Source organism: Cyrtonyx montezumae, unplaced genomic scaffold (assembly GCF_038088225.1).
Source record: "Cyrtonyx montezumae isolate F1298 unplaced genomic scaffold, pur_monq_1.0 scaffold_0, whole genome shotgun sequence".
Classification (NCBI taxonomy): Eukaryota; Metazoa; Chordata; class Aves; order Galliformes; family Odontophoridae; genus Cyrtonyx; species Cyrtonyx montezumae.
Genome location: NW_027071824.1, coordinates 22056391 through 22075168, shown reverse-complemented (window position 1 = coordinate 22075168; position 18778 = coordinate 22056391). Strand labels below are relative to the sequence as shown.

General features: G+C 34.7%; 1 protein-coding gene across 1 annotated transcript in view; it reads right to left on the bottom strand.

Annotated features, from left to right (window-relative positions):
- RGS7 (regulator of G protein signaling 7) overlaps positions 1-18778 on the bottom strand; it is a 195671-nt gene that overhangs the window by 101168 nt on the left and 75725 nt on the right. The window contains exon 3 of the mRNA XM_065729858.1: positions 4060-4156. Coding sequence (XP_065585930.1) covers positions 4060-4156 — 97 coding nt within the window. The remainder of the gene's footprint in view (positions 1-4059; positions 4157-18778) is intronic.

Below are 18778 nucleotides of genomic sequence, written 5' to 3'. Positions count from 1 at the left end.
GGAACAACTTGTAAGGAAACTCTATCCTTCAATACCTTTTATTCTGCCTCTGTGTGTACTCTTTAATTGAACACGCATTTCTCATACATCTCCCCATTCCTTCAAAAAAACACTACAGAGTCCCTTATGTACATTTACACACCACTCACTGGGCACACTGTCCACATATTTTGTTCAGTTTTTCCCACCATCACATTTATCAGCAAGCATATCCAAGTACTAAATAATTTAAAATCCTGTAAAGCATCACACTAGTAATCTGTAAACACCATGACATCCCTACATCACCTTATCTTTCTTTAAAAATATCCACATTCTGATCAGCTTATGAAGCTTTCAATACTAGCATTGACCAACCCACGCATCTGCCTTGTGAAGATCCCTAAAACAAACCCTTGAGTATTTCAGTACATTATCAACAAACTCTGAATGCTTCTTTCTGCTGGAAAGTGAACATCAAAACTTTGGCATTTACTTGCTATCTCTCCTTAGTAAAAATAAAGATGATATTTTAGAGCTCCTCCTAATCTTTATGATTCATATGTCAGACTCCCTACGTTCATCATCATTTCAAGCAAGTATTTTTTTATCAATTTCCAGGCCTAATAGTGAACCATGTCCCTGGCAAATTGCCTTCTTTTTATTTTTGATGCTCTAATCACTGTTAGTAAAGAACGCACATGACAATCTTCATGCAATTATTACTGTTGACTGGCAAGATGCCTATATAAACATCTTCACTCCTCCAAAGCACTTAAAAACCATGGAGACAACAACAGCAAGCCCTTCCTTTGTTCATCAAAATGAAAAAATAATCACATGGAAGGAGCAAATTCTCTCTCTTTTTTTTTTCTTGGAGCCTTTATAGTTTCAAATCAAAGTCATAATATGTATCCAATAAATAATACAATTATTACTTCACCTTTAGACTACAAATTGTAGGCCTGTGGGGGATCCTGCATTGTTTTAAGTTTAATCAGATAACAAATGTTTCAAATGTGTGCTTCCTGAAAAACTGATGGCCTACGAGTGTGGTCATCAGAATTAATGGTAGAAAATGTCTTTGATCCAGAGACATGGAGAACTAGAATTTTACCACTGAATGGCAAACCATCAAATTCCCCAAGAACGATATGGAAACAACACTAATGTCAACTCAAGTTCAGTTTTAGATGCCCAGATTTGTAATATGCTTAAGGCTACTGAGAAAAATAACTCAGTTTCTCCCTAAAGAAACTTCTAGCTTACATGAACTGAACCAGAGATACTTCTGGCTCTTTTATATACTCCTAAAAAAATACATTTTAAAAACAAACAAAAAACATCCATTTGTACAGCTCACCAGTTTTAAGTTGAAGCAGTACTATAGAAAATACTTTATGCAATAAATCAATACGTTCCATGCTAGGCACTACAGTGAACTGGGCCAAACACTCAAGAAAGCCTACTGTCTGAATTGTGTTGCACAATTAAAAGAAAACAGCTACTTTAAAATTACACTTACTGGTCTTTTCATCATCTCATGTGTGAAATACTCACTTTAATTTATCCATTAGCCCTGCTGAAAATGCAGCCTGTCTTGAAAGAGATGCATGTGCTGGTCCTAAAAGGGAGACCTGCAGAACCTTACTACTGACTGTCTTCCAGTCTGATGTAACCCCAACTTATCAGCTACTTTTTCACCCATAAGATAATCATACAGTTTCTAAAATAATTTCATTTACCAGTACGGTACTTACAATACAGCAAGCCTGTTTTCAACCAGTGATGTTCTAGGATGCATAGGCACATTAGTCTGTTTTCTACAGAGCTCTACATGCCTATTCATCTACTTGCATCTACTCTGAGCCTAGTTGCAAGTAACATTGTGGTGACTCAGCTTGATGTAAACTATCATTACAAAGACCATCTGCTACAGCACATTGTAACTTCTTACTGTTCAAAGACCTCACAAGCACTAGCTGAATGAAGCAAGACTCAGTAAGGTCTAACGTCTAGTATAAAATATTATTGGCCACAATCATACTAGACATACGGAATACTGTTAGAATGGCCTCGGAAGGCAGCAGAAGGACTAATCAGTAAAGTGCTATACTGAAAAAGCAATTTACAACTGGGTAATCAGTAGAATACCTGCTCTGTGAATGGTACAAACACTGGTATAAAAAAAATGAATGCAATGAAACCATTCTCTCATTGCATCCAAGAAGAAACAGAGCAGTAGTCAGCTCCCAATACTGCACCTCCAATGATTCTTTTATGCAAAGTGCCCTTGGAATTTGTCAAGGATGTATTTTTTCCTCTTCAGTATTTTTTCATTAATATGTATAATAAGCCCTATCATTTCTGTTACACACTTTGTAATATACTGAGTTGTTCACCATAGTTATTTGAATAATATGAGAGGTAATTTTATCATAGAAAAGAATTTAAATGAATATCATTAACATCACTGATGCTAAACAGCTGTGAAGAATTTCTTCAAACCAAGGGATGGAGTATAGGAACAGGACAAGTATCAATTTTTGTTGTCTTGTTTTTACCTCCTTGCTTTCAATATTTTGTATTTTGACATATTAGAGTTCAGTCAAGAATTGAGAGGTGTTTTTCATAATTCACTTCCTATGTATAGGGAACTGAAATGCTGTTACTCAAATTAATCTGCAGTTCACTAGCTCTAGTGAACTTACACCACAAATTTGCTGCTTAATCTTGCACACTCACAGATAAGTCTATATGCTCTTGACAAAAATATGAGTAGTATTATGACACATGCATGGGTTTGTATTCTTTTTCATGTGTCTTTTTTCATTCTTTTTTCAAGCCAGAAGTCCAACTCCCAGCTAAAGCAAGCTCCCTATAGTAGGCTGTAGAGGAAAGTGTCCAGGCAGGTTTTTGCTATCCCCAGAGAGAGACTCCACAGCCTCTCTGAGCTGCCTGTTCCAGTGCTGTGTAATACCAAACTAACTAAGGATACTTTTTTTTCTGATTTTGATAACAAACTTCCTGTGCTCCACTGTGGCCCCATAGCCTCTGTGGCTGGGCATAACTGAAAGAGCCTGTCTCCAGCCACTTGACATCCACCCTTTAGATATTTATAAGCATCAATAAGGCCCCCACTATGTCTTCCCTTCACAGGACCCTACTTATTTTGCTTTTCTCCACAAACAGTTGCAAAGTTCCAGCTTTTATGGGTCATTTTCCGGGGCAGCTCACTAGATATAATACATGCCTTCATAAATACACTCAAATAGATATCTTATTTTTCTTTTTTTTTTTTTTAATTCTAACAGAAGTCGAGTAACTATTATGTGCAAGAAAATTATAGGTGTGCTTTTCAGGTCATTTCTTTTAGTATCCAATTGGAAAAATTATTGCAATTGTATTTGGGGCAGAAAAACTGAAAATGAAATAAATGAATTGCTATGCTTTTTCTTCCTTTCCTCCATCTCCTCCAAGTATAACTAGATACTTAGTAGTTAATAATAGTTAATTAAAAATAAAAATATTTTTGTGCGTACAACAAAACTGTCTTGAGTTACCTATAAACTTTACCACTGTTTTACATGTCAGCACAGACATCTCAGCCTTAGTTTCTTGGGCACCAGGAGCCAAAGCTCATAAAAGATTATATGTGTTATAAAAAATATCAACAATTCAGTATCAATTGTAGAGTGCTATTATTAGTTCCTTTTTGTGCTGAAGCTGTAACAGTTCTTACATTCATATACTAGACTACTTTTTAAACTCTTTACACAATAATCAAATCTAAAAAGCAAAAAAACTGCAATAAAAATGAATTGAATTTTTGCAGTAAATTATGTACTGCCTTCAGTAAATCTACTGTCAAAAACACATATGCAAAAAACACATTCCAATGTGCAAGAAACATATAAATAATTTTTATTATCAAAGTAATGAAATGATAGTCAATGTCTTCCCAGGCCAGATAACTGTGAATTCCCCATAGCAGTAAGTTAAGTGTTTGCCATTTGAACATTCTCTTACACAATGAAAAATGGGAATCTTAAATAATATCAAAATCACATTGACTCTTACCAGAAAAGACACTGGGGATCTTGGAAAGAAAACTTTTGACTGTTCGAATAGGAATCCCATTTTTCTCATCTTGCATGCGAGCTATGACGTCCTCCATCTGAACACAGATAAAAAAATAAATTAAAAAAATGAAAAAAGAAATTCAGAATTGTTCCTAGAAGAACTTCTACAGTAAATCATAGGCCAATCTCTCAGAATGAAAAGTCAGTTTTTGCTACTTGTTTTAGTTTAGAAATTTTATTTTAGATTTTTTTTAATCAAGATAATGTATTGAAAGTACCATAGACAAGAATAAGTTAATGTATAGGCTTAAAGTCTTTAGAGAAGGAAATATCAACATAGAAAAGGTATAAAGTAGATAAAAGTAGTTAAATACTATTGCTGGATACAAAATTTAATGTTTGATTGTATTACTAGTATTGTATAGTATATAAAAGTATAAATCACTCCAGCTGTCCACAGTACTGACACAGTTGTCAAAGGTTGTTCAAAATAAACAAACAAAAAAAAAACCAGCTTTTACGTTCAAAGAAAAATTCCCCCTTTCTTTTGAGAAATGAAAAAAACCATATATCACATAATGCAATTTTTCATCCCTGGAAATAGCAGGGCCAGCAACATAGATTTGTTTTTTTTGTTTGTTTTTTTGTTTTTTATAGCTAATGGAGTGGATATAAAAACATTTAAATTGATTTTGCAGTATTTTTCTCATATTTTCCACATTAATTAATGTTTCCAACTCAACTTTACAGGCTAATTTGGTCCATAGACTTTATAATTCAAGCTCAACTGAAAGATTCACTTTCATATGAACTACATTTTTTATTTTTTTATTTTTTTGAAAACACAAAGATTATTTAGACAGAATGATTAGCTGACAATGCCATTTTTTTCTCTTTTGCAAATTTCATACAGAATTAATATCTTAATTACATATTAAATAACTTCCACCTTTCATCCTTTTTTCAAATGCGTTACTGCTCAAAATATAAAATGATATTCTGGTAAAATGACTTACAACTACCTTCTTTCCTTAAATTACGATTGAAAACTGAATTTCCATGTGACTAAGCATCTCATATTACTAGCCAAATCTTAAAAAACTGTGCTATCTCATCTGCATACCCCAGTAAGTTAAAAAAAAAAAAAAAGTATTAAAACTTTGCAGCTGGGTGATGTGCATCATTATTAGAAGCTGGGAATAAATTCCCACATTGGAAGTGTTGTACAAATGCAGAAAAGGGATAAGAAGCTGGGATCACATAATAGTGTATGTAGGAAAAAAAAAAATCCATACCAAAAGTGAAAAAATCAATCACTTCCACTGCTTATGAAAAAACTATTAACAGAGAGGATCTGGAGATTCAAATGTTTCATCTAGTAACAGATCATGTATTATCAATCCAATGAACACAAATCCAGTGGTGTAATCCAAAACAAAAAGTACAGAGAAGAAGCAGATCCTGTCAGTATAGCATAGAGCAAGATGTGGAACACTGAGATTACTGCTCTCATTTAAAGAGTATGCAAATAAAACTCCAAAGAAAGGCAGCAATATTCTTTGTCTGTGTTAGTTCATGACGTTCATTTAATATGAAATTTAATTAAGTAGCAAAAACTACTAACATTTCTGAAGAAATTGTTAAGTAGAAAGGCTGTTGTCTGCAAAAAGGAATCTGCCCCTACATTAATTGTCCATACAATAAGTGAAAATTTCTTTCAGCTCCTGAATTCAGTTGGGAAACCATCCTGACGAGCTTCTAAGTGTGAACAAGGTCTCTCAAATTCAAGTGTGTATCTTTGCTTCAAACAATAAAGTGCACTTAGAGATATATGGGTTTCTGTGGAAATGTACCAAAGTAAATTCCATACGTGCATTGCAAGCTTACAGGAATATTGCTTATAGGAACTGCAGAGTAAATTACAGTGTATGCTACCTTGGGTAACGTAAAGCAACATGATAAAGGCATATTTACATTATAAAAAGTACTCATATAACTGTGGAACTCAATCCTGCAACGTTATTCCAGGAGGTGATATGCAGTGACTTCTTTCTTACGAATGCACAAAAGTGCAAAAAATTACTAGCATGTATGTGGAATAAATTGCTAAGTGACATTCACATATGCTTCCCTAAACATGCGTCATGGACAGGTTTTAAGCTAAACTGCACAAAACATGACTAGGACAGATGGATGTTGGATGGCTGTGCTGCAAAATTACACACCTCCTGCAGATCTAGCTCAAAATACTGTTCTGTGTCAATTGTGAACACTTTCTCTGCAAAAGTCAGTTCACACGACAGACATCACTCTTGTGAGCAGCTTGGTTAGTTCAGCATAGAAAGATTACTGAATAATAATTGGAAATGAACTGACACAAGATAAAGCACAACACACACTTTAATAGTCATAATTGAACTGGTATTCTTTTCTACACGTATATATATATATATACACATATATTATATCGGTCTTATCCCTTTTAAAAAGAAAGACTAAAAAGGTCATTTGCATTTTGTGGTCATCTTAAACTTTTCCATGTAAATTTTTTAAAAAGGAAAACTTCAAATTAAAGATTCAAAATCATCTCGTCCAGCCTACAAAGGTGCACAGTTTAACCTCAAGTACATTTAGCTCCTTTTTCTTCTGTTTTGGAAGTTTTAAATGCAGCAAATGTATAACCTCTTCCACAGAAAATGTATTCTCATTTAATTATGTTTGGGAAGCAGCACTCGAGGCTGCCATTCATCAACAATGACTTAAGACAATGAAAAGGTCAAAATGTTTAATTAGAATCACAAACAAAAATCTTCGTCTAAATTTGTTTAAGAATTCTAATCTAGGAAACACAAGCTCATGCCTTACATATAAATTCTCCTTATTTCTGTTTGCATCTGAGTCACCTGACCTGATGCTCCAAAGGGAAATAGCTCCTTCATTTCCCTCACAATTAGGTTTTCCTAGTCTTTCATCTTCTGCTTACCTTGCTAAACCAGACAAGCTTTACCATGCAATGGGATTGACCTTTTTAGCCCTAAGCCTGCTTGGAGAACTCAAAGAAAACACAAACAACTGCCTCATAACCATTCTTAAAACAAAGCTTGATGTGCATGAGAAAAAATGTTATATAATCACACTTCATACCACTTCTCAGACATCATTACAGAATTAACAGGGAAAGTATATTTGAAATGCAGACATGATTTTGCAGGTGCTTTTCTAATTCCAAACATCTAAAACTGTGTCATTTATTTACTGCTGAGTCAGTTCTAAAACCTGGCAAAACTGATTAAACTTCTGATGCCTAAGGCAACTCAGACAAAACTTAAAACACAATATTGTTATTTAAAGCTTCGTTCACATCCTTATGAAGATTATTTCCAATATTGGTCTTGATATACTAGGCACTGTCAAATTTATTTCAAAGACAAACTGTATGAAAACAGTGAGAATGCACCTTACATGAAGAAAAACTTATGACTGTGAGAGCTAGGAATGGAGAAGTGTATGAACTACCACAGGGGCAGAACCCACTGACAGCTGACAAGCCCCCAGGCAGTGTTATCTGACTGTAGGAGAAAAGGCTTGAAAGTTATCAAGATGGAAGCAAAGGTGAGAGTTTTCTGTTGAATGTCCTTCTGAAGGTCTGAGGAAGAGCTGGTTTTGTTCTAAATTTAGCTAATTTGGCTAATTTTCTTTTTGGATGGTCATCAGAGGTTTCTGCCACAAGGGATACAATTCACCTCCTCTATCTTCAGTCAGCTTCTACCTCAAAGGTATCTCCATGATGGACAGTGGAAAGCTCGACAACAAACACATCCTACTATCCATTATGTACTTACAGCTGAGAGAAATGAATCCAGCTACTAGGAGCTCAAGAGCAGAGTTTCTAAAGCTTCTTAAATTTCAAAAACACGTGGTCTGGGATGACCCAGATCATTAAACTTCTAAATCCAAATACGAATTCCATTATTAAGCATACAGATCTTGCAAAAATTCTCTCTCTGCTCATAATTTGGCATTGCTGCTTCATAAGAAGCAATTTTCGTATGAATCAGTAGTTAGTAGTACATTGTTAATGAATTACCTATACTTGCTCTTGATTTCAACAGTAATCTTCTTTTGAAACTCCATTTTACTACACGTGCTCCCTCACACACTGTCAATTCTGCTAGAGATTTTCTGTTGAAAAGCCCATCAGCTAAAAAGCCTATAATTACAAGGCACAGAGAATTTGGAAGAAAGTCTTTTGCTGTGCTTCACTGAGGTAAAAATCTGTATGTTTAGATGAATAGCTGAACTACACCATAAGACCCACTTTAGTTGCTTCAGTCTCTTTCTTCCCATGTGAGCTGATCTTTGCATGGACTACATATGTCAACAATCACTGTAATAGCCTTCTTTAATTGAATCATCATAGTGCCACTTGAGAGCCGCCCAACTCCGTGAACCAGGGGGCTTTTTCAGCTAGTCAAGCTGAATCACAGAGAAGTAAAGAGCACAAAATGCAGCAACTACAAATCTCAGGAGGCTGCACCAACAAGCACAGATACAGGCAAGCCAATTGTCAGATATTTCAGTGTTGTCCTCCAAACTAAAGCAAAGCACCTCAGGTCAGGAGTGTTGACAACTGTTTTTGTAAATCATATAGAAACGATAGTGTGACATCTCGATATCCAAGATCTTAGCATTTTTCCTTTCACAAAGTATTGAGTTATTTCATATTATTTTCATTATTCATATTATTTTCATATTTTCCTTACACTTAGGATGAAATCGAAGTTTAAACCCTTCACAAACCCATAACATTACTTTTGTCCAAAGTACAAAACTGAAAGATGGCTTCAAATATGAAAGATTAACCACACTGATAAAGACAGAGATGCATAGGAGTAGGAAGCTGCCCTAAGAATATCAAATTAGAGAGTAATTTATTCTATGAAAATAATGACTTTTTAAAATTGTTTCTATCCTCTTTCAAAACCTCTATTCCTGCAAAAATTATTTTACAACATAAAATCAAATGGAGAATAATAGAAATTGCTCAGGTTGGAAAAGACCTTCAAGATCATCAAGTCCAACTGTCAACCTAACTGTACTACCCTAACTCTAACAGCCCACTGCTAAATCATGTCCCTGAGCACCACATCCAGACAGATTTTAAACACATTCAGGGATGGTGACTCAACCAACTCTCTGGGGAGCCTATTTCAGGGCTTAACAACCCTTTCTGTAAAGAAATTTTTCCTTATATCCAACCTAAACCTCCCCTGGTGCACCTTGAGGCCATTTCCCCTTGTCCTGTCACCTGTCAACAGTGAGAAGAAACCAACCCCACTCTTGTTGCAATTACCTTCCAGATATTTGAAGAGAGAAATAATGTCTCCCATCAGCCTCCCCAGACTAAACAGCCCCAATTCCTTCAGACACTCCTCACAGGGCGTATTCTCCAGCCCTTTACAAGTCTTGTTGCCCTTCTGTATTTAGATGCCCAAAACTGAACACAATACTCAAGGTGAGGTCTCACCAATGCTGAGTACAGGGGGAGGATTACTTCTCTAATGCTGCTCACCACACTATTCCTGAAACAGGCCAGGATGCCATCGGCCTTCTGGGCCACCTGGGCACAATGCTGGCTCATATTCAACTGACTGTCCATCAGCACACCAAGGCCCCTTTCTGTCAGGCAGCTTTCCAGCCACTCTACCCCAAGCCTGTAAGATTGCCTGGGGTTGTTGCGACCAAAATGCAGGACTTGTCATTTGGCCCTTTTGAAACTCATACAGTTTACCTTGGCTCATCAATTAATAAGTTTCCAATCATATTAAGTAGACACAATGGACATAGCTGAGGATCCTCATTTACTACACATATGTACAATACTGACATCTCATGGTCCTGCCTAACTGCAGAATGAAGTCACCAGTGTGAGGAAATAGTTCACAATCTCTGTTCAAACAAAGTGCTTGTGAACGACCGAAGAAGTTCTGGCTTCATAAGTAGTGCATAACGCTGTATTGAGGCATTATCTATGTTCAGTACTAATGATTGCATTTGTAATTATGAAATTGTAAATATCTAATTAATTTATGTCTTATTTATTTGTACTGTTTCAGATACAGCATATACTAATTTTTCCAGATTGACTGCACTGTGTGGTACTACATACTCTAGAGGCATAGATTTACATTGAATGAGTAAATGGCAAGCTTTTGGGTTTGTTTAGAATAATTTGAGCTTGCTTGAAAATCAATGCCAGTTCTCTGCAATTATTATTGAGTCCTGAGTTACCTGGACAAGTTATAGTCTTAAGGAAAATTAATGAACATCTAAGTATAGAGACACAGCTAGGCTGCTATAAAAGAAACAATATCCACCTTTCAACAGTGTTAAACTATATAATATTAAAGCTGAGGAAAATCATTCCATTCTTACATACGTTTTCACCAAGAGGGAAAAAAGCAGAGTCTTCATATAAAGTATACTGAAATCACATAGAATATTCAGTCAGTTAAGTTACTGGCAGCTCAAATGTTAATAACCATCACATTGCAAAGAATCTTCCACAAGGTTATTTTACAAGTCATTTAAGAGAAAGTATTCCTGAGTGAGTAATACAGTGCCAGAATCAAAAATGCTGGACAAAATAACAGGAAATGGTCTGCTGAAACAGAATGTAGTTTAGCACTTCTTGTATTTTCTAGACAAAGCATAAATTAAAGCATACTTTGAACTCCAGTGAATAACCTGTAATCATGTGGCATGTTTTAAAACTACAGCTGACAGTGTACCTAACTCAAGAATGGATTAAGGTTAATACCTACAATATAACATCATACAATATTGAATGGAAAATCTTGATGATACTGGATAGTACACTCTGTACAGTGATTTAGGCCAGCTCAACTGGAAAGTTGATCTCTGTGGCTCCAGACTGACATTTCAAAACAATACTGCAGAAAGGTTTGGATTTTTTCCAAAGGAGGAAGCAAAATGCTGAAATTCAATAGACAAATGCCAGAACAAATTCTGATACCCTGTGTACAGGCCAATATTACAAAGAATATTTTGTAGAAGAAAATACAAGCACCTATTTCTACTGGAAATGCAAAACAAGGAACGGATTTAGTTATACAAAGCACCTTCAGCTACAAAAGTGACAGAGAGGTAATGAGACACTGTGCCTTCAAAAACCCCTCAAAACTATAGGATATAGCAGTCTAAAAAAATAAATAAATTTTATTTCTCAGGAAACCACTTCTTTTATCCCAAAATATTTTCATTCAATTTTAAAGTATACAAAACAGGTGTTTTCTATATTAATACAGCTTTCTTATGTCATCTGTTATTAATAGTTTTAAATCCACATTTGCATTGTTAGAGACTTCTCCTGGCTTATCAGATCACATGATCCAAAACACAACAAAGCCACAACACGGCAGTGTATCAGTTCAGAAGTAGTTATTGCCAGGCAAGGAGAACTTTAAATAAATATAATTATTCTTCAAATATTGAAGACTAAAGCAGTAATTGCAAAAATATTTAACGTTATATTGAGAGAAACAACATTTCCAGGTAAGCAATGACAGTAAAAAGGAATACCAATTTTAAAAGTGAGCCTTCATGTATTTTTACAGCCTGCAGCCTGCTCTGAAGAATGGCTGATGAGGATGCTGATCAAAGTAGGGGATTACTCCTCCATTCACAATGAAAATGCAAGGAGGAACACTTCAGAGAACAAAGCCTAACTCATTCAGTGATTTCTCCACTGTTTTCTTCCCTGTGGTGATGGAACAGTGAAGCTGAAATTCTAATAGCCCTTCAGCATCTTGGAAATTGAAATACCACATATGAACTATGTTTCTAGCTCACTTGGTCTTCAAATTGCTCTCATGCATTAAGCTCCATTAAATACAAAAAATATAACTGCTACCACAAAAACAGATTTTTGCCAGTAGCTACACTCCCATAAGAAATCTGTATTCAGGTAACGAAGTTCTTCTTAATAATTGTATTACCACATGATAAGCTTTCAGTAATCAATTACATCATTCTGTTTTTCTGTTCTTGAAGCATGTACTATTTTCCTGTTTTCACTTTAAGAACAATGTAAATGAAAGGAAAACAAATGAATTATTTAAGTACTGATCTGTCAATCAATATTTTAGAAAAAGGAAAGGATAAATTCAACTGAAAATACATGTACATATTCCACCTGCAGAAAATATATATCAAGGAGCATATCAAACAAATGAAAAAGAATAGTTGAACCATTTCTGAAAAGTTCAGCAACTGACTTCCCTGTTTTCCTTATTAAAAATCCTTTGATCAAGCAAAAAATTCAGACCTTTTCATCTTTTTACTGATTATGTGAGAGCATCACACACGGAAGTAGTTTGGCGTGACAGAGCTACCTAGTATCTCCTGTGAAATTGCTACTCAGAAACTGTAGACGTAACTATAGGTTTTTTTTTTTTAACATAACATATATGTACTAGCCTACCATACAGTGATAAAAAAGGCACTTCTCCATGTCATTTGTTCTCTCACACTCATATAAAAACAACATAGGCTTTACTTCTATTTTGCAAAAGTTTTTTATGGTTTTGAAATTTATTTTAATCTGAATGGGAAAAAAGCATCAGTGCTTGCTAAGAAATAAAACTATGAGAACAGATAGTTCAAGTCAGAACTTTTTCATTTTGACAAAACTTTTGTCTTCCATTAATCAATAGTATAAATTAAAGAGTAATTAAAACTATTAAGGGTATTTTTCAAAGAATGCCAAAATTGCCATCATTCAATTTATAATTTCTCAACCTTTCCAGAACTGTATTTTTTTCAGTATAGAATTCTGGCTATATCTGCATAATTCTGAGATGTAATTAAGATTTTATTAAAATCCAATTATCCCATGATTGACCAAATATTTTCATGGTATCCATAAATTTCTGGTATTCTCCTAAAAAATATTGACTGAATGTAGCCCTTTGTTTCTCTTAGTAATTGCCTGGAAAAAAGTCAGAGTATTGACAAGGGATTTAATTCTACACAATCAATAGACAAAACAGAAATGAAAATTCTTTGTTTAAAAGCCTAGTTAGCCATATAGTCTTATCACAGCAGATTTTTCTAGGAGCTTTCTTAAAACAAATCTCTGAAAAAGTTCAGTACAACCAGTCTGACAAAATCCAATAGAGCTTCTAAATTCCATTTGATGTAGCTACCTTATAGATATATAGAGATATTCACTTGGCTTCATCTTTTCTATTACGTACATATTCAGTTTACATTATTTCCAAAAGCCCTGCCCTTCTTCATTCATTGAAAAAAGAAATATTTTTTTTCTCACTCTAACTCTACGTTGCAATATTTTGTCAAGGATTCCTCTACTCTGTGGTAGTTCAGGAGCTATTTCAATAAAGCTTTATTCATCAAGGCATTAAATATTTGGTAAACTAAAAGGTTGATTTTTTTTAAGAGAAATCGAAGTATCTACTCAACTAACGAACGTTAAAAGTTGGTAGACTGACATATCTCTGACACAGAGACAAGTATTTTCTTGCACTTTGTGAAAAAAGAACTCCATTCTAATATAATCTTTTCTAGTTCAGATTTTGTCTGGTCACAGTATGATTAAAAAAGGAAAACACATTTTGTGATACTTTCTTTCACTGTACATAGTGATTATTTCAGCCATAGGACTCTAGTACTTGTTGGAAAGGAATTAAAGAGATTAAAATGAAATACCTCATTCATAAGGAACTGTCAAAAGAAACTCCTTTTATGAGTTCATGCTATGTTGTTAAGGACAATCCAACTATATTTTAATTTCCTTAGGAAAAAAAGAATTAATTCCATTTTTTAATGAATTTTACCATGAAAATACTAGATTTTGAATTCTTATAATTTTGACACTTAAAAGCAAATCATGTCTGAATGTTTTGTGCTTGTCCAATTCAGTCATTTCAACATTTACTGAATCTACATTTTATTTTTCTTTGCAGTTGTATTCCTTTTGATTAAAAATATTGTCTTTATTGTCAAATCATGCTTACGACACAGAAGAAAGTAGAGCAGCAATCAACAGATTTGAAATGTGAGTTCTGAAAACTGTTAATGATGGCTATAAAGCCATTTGTTTAGTCTACATGATAGACAATTAGGAAAGGAAATATTCCTTTGCTAAAAATCAAATCCAGTATTCACTTTCTTCTATATTCTCTCCATGTATGTAATGAGAGTAGAATAATAATAAAATCAGATACACTGTAATTTACAATCAGAACTGAAAATGGATTTGAGTGAGAGAGTTTTAAATCCAAATAATTTCAGGATTAAAGCAACCTAATCATTTGTGAGGAATATTATTTCTTGCCCAATTTGGCTTTGCCAGAAGTACAGACGCATTCTGGGTATTAGCTATGGCAATCAGAACATATGACATAATTGCTACTTTTGTTATTGTAAATTATATACAAAAATAATCCAGCTCGTATCTTGTAAACTGTCTTCTTGCAACCTAGTACAAGCTTCTGAAAACATAGGCACTTAAACACCAAGAAAACATCCATGGAGAAACAGGTGGACAATGAGTGTCAAATTATGTAATACTCACCATACAGAAGAATTTAGCTTCCAAATACATAAAATGTATATTGAACCCAATTGGTGGAGTGCACTGAACATTCACTTAACAGAGTATCAACATACAGTCTTAAAATCAGTGATTTTCCAGTATGAGGAAAATTCCACACTTCAGGAAGGACTCTGGTGCCAGAGGATAGGAGTGGCATTATTTGTCCTCCTTCAGGAAACTTGCTGCCTTGCACCTTATATCTTCTGTGCAAACAAGCCAAACAAATAACTTTCTTACCATGTCAAATTGGTCAAGAGAAAACCTGTGGATGACAGTGATGTCTCCTGGAGGTGTAAATTGGAATAACAGGGTACACTGTACATGGAGATAGGGATTTTGCTTTCCAGTGTCACTCACTAATGAACTCACTCGAATCCAAATCAATGTACAGGAGCAAAGTGAGCTTTATTTCCCAATGGATTTTTACTACAGGGCAAAACAGCACAATACTGAGGTGTATCTACTGCATGGATGAATACTGAACTGCCACTGAGCTATCAGTTTAATGACTGAAATGAAGCCATGCACTTTCATGTGAACCACTGCTGTTTCTAGGACTGAAACCTATGGTTAAAGTTAATGACTGATTAAAAGACAAATTTAATTAATTCAGTATAAATCAAAGCTTGATTCTTTACAAGCAGGTGGCAGAGTACTTCAAATACACTAAATACAGCTATCAGTTCCTAGACTGGATGACCAGGAGGTCTGACTTAAGGATAAACCATGCATCTTCAGCTCTAGAATTATATTTTGCTTGAGGTAGCCCAACAGTTTTTACTTTCCTCTAAAACCTATTCATTTAGACAGAGCTTCTAGTGATTAGTATGAGAAGAAATGATATATATCATTTCCATAACGAGAACATTTTTATTGATATTTTGTCACTTCAGACATACCTATACAATGTTTTTAACTGGAGGCTGTTGGTTCCTTCAAAACACTTTAAATGGCTATATTCCATAAAGTCAGAAGAAAGACAAACCACATCTCTAAAGATTGAAAAATATCAGCTTCAATGCATTGGAAACAATGATGGCAATGTTGGAATATCACAGAGTTTGCATTAGATGAGTCCCACAAATGCTCACAACAAGAACAGAAAGAACACCGTATGCAAGTTGGTCAGGATCTACTGAACCAATATGAGACAGCTTCCTCTTTCATGTCATTACTAGTGATGAGATGCAGAGATGTGCTGTCACCACTATGAATCAGAGTCAAAACAGCAGTCAGTGGAATGGTTACATGTAAATTCCCCATCAAAGAGATCCTTCTGGATTTCCTTGGAGCCCAACAAACCATCAACTCTGACTGCTACACTGCAACTATGTAACTTTGCTCTATCACGAAATGTTATTGTGCTCTTTGTATTTGTTGTAGTTGCCATGGAAACAAATATGAGAGAATACTTCCAGAGTAACCACATTTTCATTATGCCCTCACTTGGCAGCAGCCCTATCCTCCCTCTCAAAAAGGTCTTACAGGCACAGAAATGGGAAGCAGATACTGAACAGTTTTTGAAGGAGGAAAGATTAAGCAGATTAGGATTCTGTTGAGCAGAAAACAAAAATGATTTTACATAAACATTAAGATTACTATGAAGATGTGCGCACAATGAAAGAATGTAGGTCCTACATAGCTTTCTATCAAGACATAATAATTCACAACATCAATTGAGAAATATCTGGTTAACTTGAAGAATTTATCTTCCTTACCCTTTGCTCAGTTTTCCAGACAATGGCATTTCAAAACAAATGTAATACATTTTAAATCTTGCCTTCTTTTGTGTAATCAGTATAATTTGACATTTGGTAGTTCTTGCACAGTATCTCACTGCTCATCCTGCTAAAGACAAGTGAGAGTCACAATGATATAACTGACTGTGATTGTGCTTAGTGGGCTGTTATCTGTTAGCTGAAGTAAGGGATTTACAGCTTTGAGTGACCTAGCAACAGAGCAAGAATCTCTAGTCCTCCAATAAACTAATGAAAAGATAAATATACCATTATAAATATTTTCATATAATCATAAGAGATCTTGGTGAATACACTTTTTCATAGCTTGACATAAGTTCTTCACAATTCCTGAAGTCCAAAGTTACATTGCTTTTGATTCTGAGTTATTAATTGTTTGGATGACTTTTTCACCTAAGACGTTTCTAACTCACAAGTTTTTCCCTTAGCGTGGAGCCTCAGTCTTAGATAATATTATTTTCTTAGTTTGCCAACTATTCTTTCTGTATGTCAAGGTGAGTTAATCGGGTGCCTACACTGCAGTAGACTCAATAAGAATTCATTTAGCCTTCCTCAAGTTTAATTAATAATGTTTCAGGCAAATGCTGCCCATCCATCATATAATTAAGAAAAAAACAGATCACTAAAAATATTTTTCTCCTGTTTTGACCTGTAGTAATACCTGTATTTACAGATTCAACTATAACTTTGAACTACTTTTAAGCAAGCCTTACTTGTCTTTTCTCTGGGGTCGGAAAGGGTAATTAAATTTTAAATAGTAAGATAACTTCACAGAGTATTTAACTGAGAAAAGTTTGACCTCAGGATAAGCAATCTGCCAATAAATGTGTATCCGTGGTTTTCCTCCATCTAAATTAAATATAATTAATACCATGACTGCAAATGAAACAGGACTGAGTGGGAGTCTTTGAACTAATTTCTGTTGGATCAAAATTTTAGCTTGGACATGGGTCCTGGAAATTTTGTACCCCAAATATCAGAGAAAGTTACCCTCAACACAGGGAAGCTTGATAACTATGAAGTTCTCTTACACTTTTTCCATCACCTGTTTACCTGTATTACCAGTTTAAAGGATAAGAAATAACAGTGTTTAACAACCTAAGCACTACTATACTTGAGACAGTTCTGAACTCGTGCTTTGGAGCAATCCAAAGAATCTACCTCGCACTCCAAATATATGAGATGTATAACGCTAGAAGAAATTGGATACTTACTAGAGAAACCTTGTATCTCTATACAGAGGAACTACCCTACAGGAGAAGTCTACAGTAACAAATCAAAACATAATCATTAGAGGTACTCTATTCCTACCAAGGGAAAAAAAAAAAAAAAAAGAAAAAAAAAAACAGATTCCTCCTTCTAGATTAAAAGAGTAAACAAATTGCACAACTAGCCTTTACTCAGGCAAAAGTAAAGGGACTGTACGAAAACAATATGACAATATGTACGAATACAATATGACTCTGTCTCAAACTAATAGGAAAAAAAAAAGTAAACATTATCAACTGTGATAAAATTCCACCAGTATTTGGTAACAAGCAAGTTTCATTTAGCAGATGAAGCACTAAGCAGAATCACAGAATTGCAGGGGTTGAAGGGACCTCTAGAGATCATGAAGTCCAACCCCCTGCCAAAGCAGCTCCCTAGCCCAGGTTGTGCAGGTAGGAATCCAGGTGGGTCTTGAACGTCTCCAGAGAAAAAGATTCTGCCACCTCTCTGTGTAGCTGTGCCAGTGCTCTGTCACTGCACTGTGAAGAAGTTCCCATGCACATTTTTTAGATGCTGATGCATACATCAGTTTGTGGCCATTTCCCCTTGTCATCACAGAATGCAAAAGAATAGTTAAATTTCTCAAATAAACTGTAAATAGAAGTGAGCAGATATTCAAATGAAATTATTTTAGAAATAATCTTTGAAAAAAGCTACAGAACCTCCATGAATTTATTTTCCCATAGAAGCTGACCAGATCACAGAATAAATTCTGAAAAACACTGACATTTCTGAATAATTCTTGCATTGTCATTGAGACCTGCATTGCTTTCAGAAACAAAGATTTCATGTTCATCACTGACATTAAAATAAAGATTAAAAGTGCTTGAAGTTATATGATTTATATCATTTCTTCTTACATTAAAACTATTCATTTTGAGATGCTACCTCCTGAAGGCATATTACTCATGTAACATTTTGAAATGCAATTATATTGAAAAAAATGAATATCTGCAGTTTAAAAAATCTATATTTCCCTGTTATTTGTCTTCAGTTTTTTTCTATTTGTTTGTATTTCCCCTCTAAGCTTGTATTTTGTTCAAGGAATTATC